General features: G+C 33.4%; 1 protein-coding gene across 1 annotated transcript; it reads right to left on the minus strand.

Annotated features, from left to right (window-relative positions):
* Positions 1–1518: 1518 nt before the first annotated feature.
* LOC134725846 (protein singed-like) lies at positions 1519–6321 on the minus strand. Its single transcript, XM_063590071.1, has 4 exons — positions 5393–6321; positions 3829–3988; positions 3059–3360; positions 1519–1892 (listed from the first exon to the last, which is right to left on the minus strand). The coding sequence occupies exons 1-4, from the start codon at positions 6231–6233 to the stop codon at positions 1687–1689; spliced, it is 1509 nt and encodes a 502-aa protein (XP_063446141.1). The 5' UTR covers positions 6234–6321; the 3' UTR covers positions 1519–1686.
* Between the last annotated feature and the right edge of the window lie 2543 nt (positions 6322–8864).

The raw sequence follows: 8864 nt of genomic DNA on the forward strand, positions 1-8864 counted from the left end.
CTAAAATATAAGAAAACTAAGAGGATCTGGCGAGACACACAACTCTTTTAAGTTGGATGTCGAGCCTGTTATCCTTGATTCCGTCGTCTGCGTCAACATTTAGGAACATTCTTGTATTTTAAACAATTTTTTAAATATTTATTTCACTTTTTCTGTTTTTCATTGATGAATAGTTTTTTAGTCATCAATAACTTAGTCAAATCTTCGACAATATCATATCAGGTCTATTTTGTCATTTGTTATTTTTCCTGATGTAACACATATGTTGTGTCAGTGTAAATAAAGAATTGAAAGTTGAATTGTCAAATTGAGTATTTGCAAAATGTGTAATATAGTAGTGTTCCACTTGTACCCGAGGTCTTTCTTGTGTCGATCTTCACCTTACCACCAAAATCATCGAGTTCATTGGCCACTTGACTTTGAATGTATTTCTAATTATTGTAAGATAATTGTCTTTTGCTGGTACAATTTGCATTATACCGCGATGTCAAATCATTAACTCATGCACCTAGAGTCTTTTGCAGATGAAACGTGGCTGGCTTCGTATCTTTATGATGAATATTTACTGATAAATGGACTTAAATTTCGTTTCTCCATTATCGAAATATCATATGATTACATTTATATTTAGTATTTTATCTTTTCTATTTTTAATATAAATGGTCTGCATTTATTTTAGTGAACATTAATTTTTGTTGTTGAAGATTATCAAATCATCTTTGAAATTGGTGAATTTACACATATTGGACAGAAATATCTTCATGATCTATTTGTAGCACTTGAAGCAAAATTTGTGTTGTCTTTTTTCTGTACTGTACTGACATAGGGACATTTGAAGGCATGCAAGCCACAAGGCAACTCATGGATTGAATCGTAGATGGACTGCATCTTTATTCGAATCAAACGATCACCATTTTTGTTATACTTTACAGGATACCAAAAGACTTTACATACATGCCAAATCTCAACAAGAAGGCGAGACATTTCAGTGTTTGCACTCTTGTTAAAATAGCAATTGCAAGTTTTTAAAGATTATTTTAAGTGAATCTTAAATGGGTTTCAACAATACCACGATGTACCTAATTTGATCAATATTTATTGAGGATTGTAGGTAAAGGGTCTGACAATCACGAATCCCCTGAAGACGTATTAATTGGAATTTTCGAAATTTGATCAATTAAAATCAAAGATGGCATCTGTCCGTCATGTCTAAATTCGATCAGAGATTCGGAAGCACATTATAACTGATCCTATACTTAACATATGTCTTCCTTCAAATTAGAATTAAGGTTTCAGAGACGATGACAGAAACAAGTGCTGCATGAAGCTGAATTTACCCAGTAGGAAACCAACCTATTCAGCAATAATAAAGTGAGATTCATTTTCTTTTATTTTGAAACGAGATTAGCACATATCGGGATGGGTTGAAGAAATACGACCACTGACAATTATGTGTCATCCCCTTTGCCAGGCTAAAGAATAATCAATACTGTCTACCAGCAACTTTTAAGAGTAAAATGTTTTTCTATAAATTTAATTCTCTGAAAAGCACAATATGAGCATCTCAAGTCAATGTTCCTGTTAATACTATAAAAGCGATTTCCTTGTAAGACTAGAATCTTTAGCTTTATACAAAAGTTTTACAAAATACATTGTACGATAAATGGTCAGTGATACTGGAATGGTTTAATACTCCCATAAAGTAGCTGAAGCTTGGTCCTCGGCAAGTGCACGGAATAGTCCATTTTGTTCACCTTTCAAAAAGTTTCCATTTGGTGCTTTGATTGTAAGTTTTGATTCTGGCTGAAATTCTAATATAAAATCTACAGGGGAGTCACTATTTGGATTTACAGTATTGTCTGATGTCAGGCTCCAATATTTACCATTTGTACCTAAAAATACAGAAATTATACAATGTAAGAATAAGAAGATGTGGTATGATTGCAAACGAGACAGTTAATCACAAAGACCAAATGACGTACTTGTTAACAACTACAGGTCGTTGTAAGGCCATAAACAATGAGAAAACCCCATAACAAAAAAGCCGACTATGAAAGACCAACAAAATAAAATAAATAATACAATATAAAAATAAGAAGATGTGGTATTTTTCGCTTGGTATTGATGTCTATAGCATTAACGAGTTTTTGTCCCCAAAACGTAAATTTTCCCACTATAACCTACACATGTAGGTCAAGACTGATTTATTCATTTTTTTCACATATGATTTACAAAATATATTCCAACAAAGATATCCCGAGGTGTTGTACTACACAATTTATACAATTAACAGTGAAATAAAAATTACACAGTAAGAGATTTATTGTTATACAAATTTAATCGAGTGTAAAAATGCTTATCACCAAAATGTGTCAAACAACAATTTTACGGTCCCCTGAGTGAGAAAAAAACAACAGAATACATTTTAGTGATTGAAAAATCATAGACAGCTCCAGAACAACAAGGGGTCAGCTAATTTAACAAAGCTGTCAATAGTTGGTTGTCTGAATACTTTAAAGCTGTCTATTTACACCTGACTGCATCAATTTCCTTTATTGAATTATCGCCTTCCTATTTCATGTATTTCCTACAATATTTTTTATTGTAATGTTATGAGTGCACAAGGATAAAGTGCAAAACATACATATAAATTAAATTGTGTATCATACTTCCGTGTGGGTAGACCATTTCATATATATATATGTCTTATAGCTGTACGCGAAATATTCTTTATTTTTACAGAAAAAAAATCGACCATGAAGTAACTTAAATCATGATGGAAATTCGAACACCATGATTACTTTGAAGATCGTTTCAATGTACATAATGTACAAATAATGAATATTCGATTTCCCAACAATCTCTACGAAGCTTAGATATTGTTAGTGCATCTGAAATTTTAATGGGGAACCTGATGAGAGTTGTCTCATAGGCAATCACGACGAAGATCGGAGTTTTATAACTACTTTGACTGGCTATACAGTCCTTGCATGGTCGGCAATCATACACCATCTTCTTTTTTTAAATTACCTTTCATTCCGACTGAGTAAAAGCTTACCTTTAAACCTGTACGACCCTCCCTCTGGACTTGGTTCCATAAAGATTATATTATAAGTGGCTCTGTTGCAACAGTATTCTAAATTTGTGCTGGTTTTCTGTCCAACAAATCCATGTTCTGATTTAAGGACTAGTAATGGTCTGTTGACAATCTTCACTTTGAACTTTTCTTTATCTGTAATAGTCGTGCTCTGGGCCAGAAGACAGCCGGTTTGTTTGTTGAATATGTACAGACCATTACATGCTTTCAATGCTATTGAACCATCTCCTTGCCATTCTAAATCGAACAAACATTCCGCTTTTCTGAAATAGTAATACGGCTAAATAAGTATTTGAATAGATTGTGTATGAAGTAAGAGCAACATAAAAATTGGAAAAAGCCCCTCTAGTAATATCTCTCAGGCGCGGATCCAGCTTTTTTTGAAAAGGGGGCTCTGAAACCCCGAAAAGTCCAAATAATTATAAAAGAAATATCCAAGCAATACCCCCTTGCGAATCCGCCTATGCCACCTATATTTGCCATTGGCATGTAGGTTCAGGGAAAATCACAAAAGAAATTGAAATGCAGAGTTGATAAAATACTATTGAGACCCCCTAATTTTACATCAAGTATTGAGTTTATATTAAAAAGATTCGTTTTTTTATCTCTCAAGTAAACACAGAAAGCGTATCATGGACAATGCTATCTTGTTTTCTTTGCTTATTTCATTGTTAAGTTGTCATTGACTGAGTGATTTAAGTCATTTCAAATATGTATATTATATAACTTACATTTCAGAAGATTTGTCCTGTACTCCGGACGTGACCTGGTCAAACGTCCAATACTTATTGTGTATTGTTTTAAAGGCCCACTTCTCACGTGATTTGACATATTCAGCTTGGAATGTTTCGTTGTCAGTCTCTTCGTCTTGATTTGCTGTTATATCAACACCTTAAAAGCAAAGTAATTGAATAGTAAATACAATGTATATTTGTTCAAAATATTTCATTGCATATAAATTAAAGTAAAATGGAACGTGAACTCCAATGAGGCAGACTCCGCACAATGCAATATACTTCCCTCCTCCTGTTTGAACTTTTCAAATATTGTTGTCTTATAATAAAGTTTAATGCGGACTGTCAAACGAGTGAGAGGTTAATCTAGCTATAAAATCAGGTTTAATTCTCCATCATGTTTAGACACAAGGAACTGTCTGAACCAAGCCAAGAATATATGACAGCTGGTTTCCATTAGTTTGATGTGTTTGAGCTTTTGATCTTGCCATTTGATATTAAAGGAACTTTCCGTTAGGAATTTTCATTAGTACGGTATTGCTGTTATTTTCACTTTATTAACCAGCTACATACAAACGTTGATACTATATAGCCAAGAATCTAAACACCAGAAAAGACACTAGACAACAACTCATAATTCCACCAAAAGGACAAAATAAAATAAAAGAATCAAATTCGCCACATTTAAGTACAGAAAGATCTATACGTACTGCATAATGACCCCCTCCCCCCCCCCAAAAAAAAAAACACTAAAAAAAATGGGTCGTTGCCTAAGTATAGAAAAATGTAAAGCTAGTTCAGTTTGATTCATGTAGATCGGCGTATGATGTTTATGATCATTAAAGTTGACGGTGGCTATCAGAGATAACCCCTGATAACACGTGCGTCAAGTTTCCCAAGAAACAGTGGTATCAAATTCCACAAAAAGTAGACAGATACATTCTCTAACACCTGTGCATTATATAACATTGTGTATTCTGCCTCTTATCACTTCCTGATTGTCATATCACCATATCGAGGTATTAAATTCAAACATCTTTATTTGACTATATTAATTAATTGGCCACTTCAAATATTAACCATATTACATGTACAATGACATTGTCAATGTACATGTACATGTAGAATTACAATGTGACAATCCTGATATACGTCATATAAAAAATTAATTTAACCATAGTAATTAGTCATTATTTATTAACCTGTTGACAAATTTCATTTTATTATTATTTAATTGTGACAGATGTTCCCAACAAATTTGATTTGTTTTGTGTTTGTTGTCTGATTGGATTACTTGAATCATCGTAAATCAGTCTGCAAGACATTGCCTTCTGGTTATAATATCAAATTCAATTTCTCAAGGTTTTCGAGTTCGCACACAGTTTCTTTGTGTATGTGTCTTTAATTAAACCATGTGACTCACGCGGTTTCATGACTAATTCATTCATCCCTGATTATTTATTGACTTTTATAATTCTCTAGATTATCAATAATAATATTGGTATAATCAAAAGTTTGCGTCTGAAAATTAAAAATAAATCTTGATTTAATCTTAACCTACCTTGTTTAGTTGAAACCTTTTTCCCTGTATAAGCTATCAAAATAATCTGTGGATGGCTGTCTTCTATTGTAAACAGTTCGTCCTTTGTTATTGTTTTGTTTCTTCCTTTCATTGAGGCCGTGGAACCAACGGCTGTTAAATAGCGACCTTCTGAATCTTGAAAAGCTAGTCCAGAATGTTGTCCCGATTTGACTGCAAGAGCGAATAAACTGTCATTGTCCAAATTGTCCACTAGATGACCATTTTTATGAAGATATCTGTTGTCACAAGTCTTCAATGCGTATTTGCCGTCAACAAACTCCAGAATGATGAGCGCATCTTGTCCCCATGGCGTTACCTCTGTACACTGTATTTCATCATTGTTTAGGTGCGCGTAGCGTCGGCGGTTGACGTTCCGCAAATGAACCTGAGGGTGTATGGATAACTGCACAGTCCACTGCTCAGCGTTTGTTGGAGTTTTGGCAAAACATTTCAAATTCTCATCAGTACCACCTAAATAATTACCATGCTGAACATTCCTGAAGTGCCACTTTCCAGACCCGTCGGTGGCATATTCTATCACAAATTTTGCGGTTGCATCAAATTCATCATCACCAGCATCACATGTCATATTCCCGTATTTATCTGATGATAAATATTTTCCTAAATGACTTTTAATGTATACAACTTCTTCATTTAAATCTTGTTCCAATGTCCATGTCTGCTTTTTCTTTAAAGCCGCTCCTGTAACATTCACTTTAAATCCAAATGTTTCAGCTGTAAGATATTTGTTTGCATAATTGACCAGTCCAACTTTCCACTGTAAAGCTGCAGGACTGTGGCCATTACTCACTCCATTCATTTTGAAAATTTGTTGTTTTGCGATAAACACGTCTGCTAACTCCAGCACTTCTGCCGTCTGCCTCGCCTAATCACTTCTCATAATATGTTGCCGTCGTTTCATTGGTCAATGACGCACAGTGACTTCGTTCCGCATCAATGGGATTAGAAAAGGATATTTATTAACAAAGAAATTTATTCACAATATTATAACATATCAAACGACGTATTATCGTGTAAATTTAAACTTAATTTTTAAATTGTTACAATATCATTATTATTATCGTTGTTTTACCTATGAACCTTGTCTGACTTTATAACCACTTACATGTGCAGCAACAAATACTATTTTACACTTGTAAACCATTTTAATTAACGAACTATAATTAATTATTGATAATTGATCAATGTAAACATTCACTAATAATGAATCAAGGCACAGTTGGAGTTCAATTTCCCCGGCTGGCTATGAATGAATTATATATCGTGTTTCTTTCAAATTAAATAGCGAAACCGTAATTAATGTATCGTATAATTGTAATATATCCATGAAATAGTTCATATTTTACTAGCATTAAGTGATTATTTGGTATACATACCATTGCACTCATATTTTTATAGTTACAAATGTTTGATTTTCAAGTAACATCGTCCAAATAGAAAAAAAGACCAATTTCCAAATTGCATTTTTGATAGTCCCAACTCCAATAAATAGCTGGCATTGTTTTTTGTTTAAATAACAAACTTCTTTTTAAGGGGATAAACGAAGAGTCCCCCTCCCCCGAATTAAATGGAATCTAATGCAAATTCGGTTTATAATTTGACATTGTTTGATAATTTTTCATATTTTTTAAAATATGTCATTCTTTGTTTGTCACTTACACTGTATTTCATTTTCTTACAGAAAATCTATGTTTTTGTTTTTCTTTCAATGCTACATGTTTGTAGTGTTTAATGACTATCGTTCTGTAATTTTAATATGCCTGTCTGTTTGTTTGTTTTTGTTGTGTATTTTAGTAACAGTCCTATTGTTTGGATTTCAAACTAATAAAATTCGTATTCTTATTCTTATTCTTACAGACGAAATAGTAAGCATCTGCACGGATAAGTTGCTTCCGTACGGAAATGTATATCTACAATGTATATAGGCGATATCCATAATCATATTTATATGCAAAGTTTGACGTTGTCTACACAAAATTATGGTATCACACTTGATTTCATTAAAATTTGGATTTAATAATATAATTTCTACAAGCCCACATGAGTTACGTCCCATTATTTTCTTGTAAATGTGTACATTTGATATTGATCTACATATTTGCCTTAAACTTTCCATTGAAATGAAATTACTCGTTGGTAAAGAATAAAGGCATCAGATTGAAATGTCCATCTCTAATAGCTCACCATACAATTATTCAGAGCATGGAAGTCAATATAATACTTCCATGTTCAGAGCGATAATTACTTTGATTCACACTGTTCATGGTTGAATTATAGTAGTTGAATTATAGTAACTTGAAACGGAATTTTCCATTCAGAAAATTCTGTAGCTAATAAAATAAAACACTTGTAAAACCTTAGAATGAAAATTGTTAAAAAAAAAAAAATATGACACGGGATCCTGTTAATCAGGCCCATGATCCTCCATGCTGTTGAAACTGATTTGTTAGTTATCTTGGCACTGCACAAAATCATGCATTTGCAGGATCTAAATGACGTCTTATTCGTTGGATGTGAACTAATTGATAATTTAGTCTTGGAGGACATTATTTATTTATTAGTTGTCATTGGCTTGAACTAGCTTTTAGTTACCGCGAGTACTCTTAAATCGGTGTTTTGTGGGTTTGTTTTTGTGTTTCGTTCCGGTCTTTTGAGTTGAGCCAATTGTAACATATGTCATACAGGTGCTACACACCGTTGTCCCATATAAGAATGATTGAGAGCTCTTACACCGCCATATTCTTTATATTCCTGTCCAAAAGTCAGGAGCCCGTAGTTCAGCGGTTGTCGTTTGTTCAAATCTGTCATATTTGTTTTTCGTAAATTGTTTTGTTGAAAATTCGGTCATCGTACGGCCTTCTACAATGAACAAAGTCCAGACCTCATAATCAGTTTTTGGTTTTTGGTGAACTGTTTGGATATGCTTCAACTCAGAATCATCATATTTTAAAACAATGTAGGTGCCCAAGATATACAGGTGTTGGATGATTTTGGCGATCATTGGAACTACTATGTTGCCATGGAAAATACACCAAAATGCTCAAAACTTCATGAAACTTCACAGTAATGATGAGCAACATGGGAGTTGGAATTTCCAAAATAGGTCTTGTTACCATGGAAACAATGCAAAAAGGTCAAAAATTTCAAAAATAAGAATTTTCAGCAAACTGGATGAAACTTTACAGTAATGGTAACTGGCATTGGCAGAGTTGGATTTTGAAGTTGGAATTTGCAAAATGGCCGCTGTAACCATGGAAACAGCAAAATTATAAAAAAAAAAAATTCAATTGTGTCCGTGTCTCTGGTGGTAAAAATGTGTAATTAGAGATGAAAATACCCTATTAGCGCGCATGTACCCGTTCCAGCGCTCGGTTAATACCCTGTTACCTATTCGTTACCTATTCACTTATGATACGTTTGTTGTACGTTG

The sequence above is a fragment of the Mytilus trossulus genome, chromosome 7, assembly GCF_036588685.1.
Source record: "Mytilus trossulus isolate FHL-02 chromosome 7, PNRI_Mtr1.1.1.hap1, whole genome shotgun sequence".
Classification (NCBI taxonomy): domain Eukaryota; kingdom Metazoa; phylum Mollusca; class Bivalvia; order Mytilida; family Mytilidae; genus Mytilus; species Mytilus trossulus.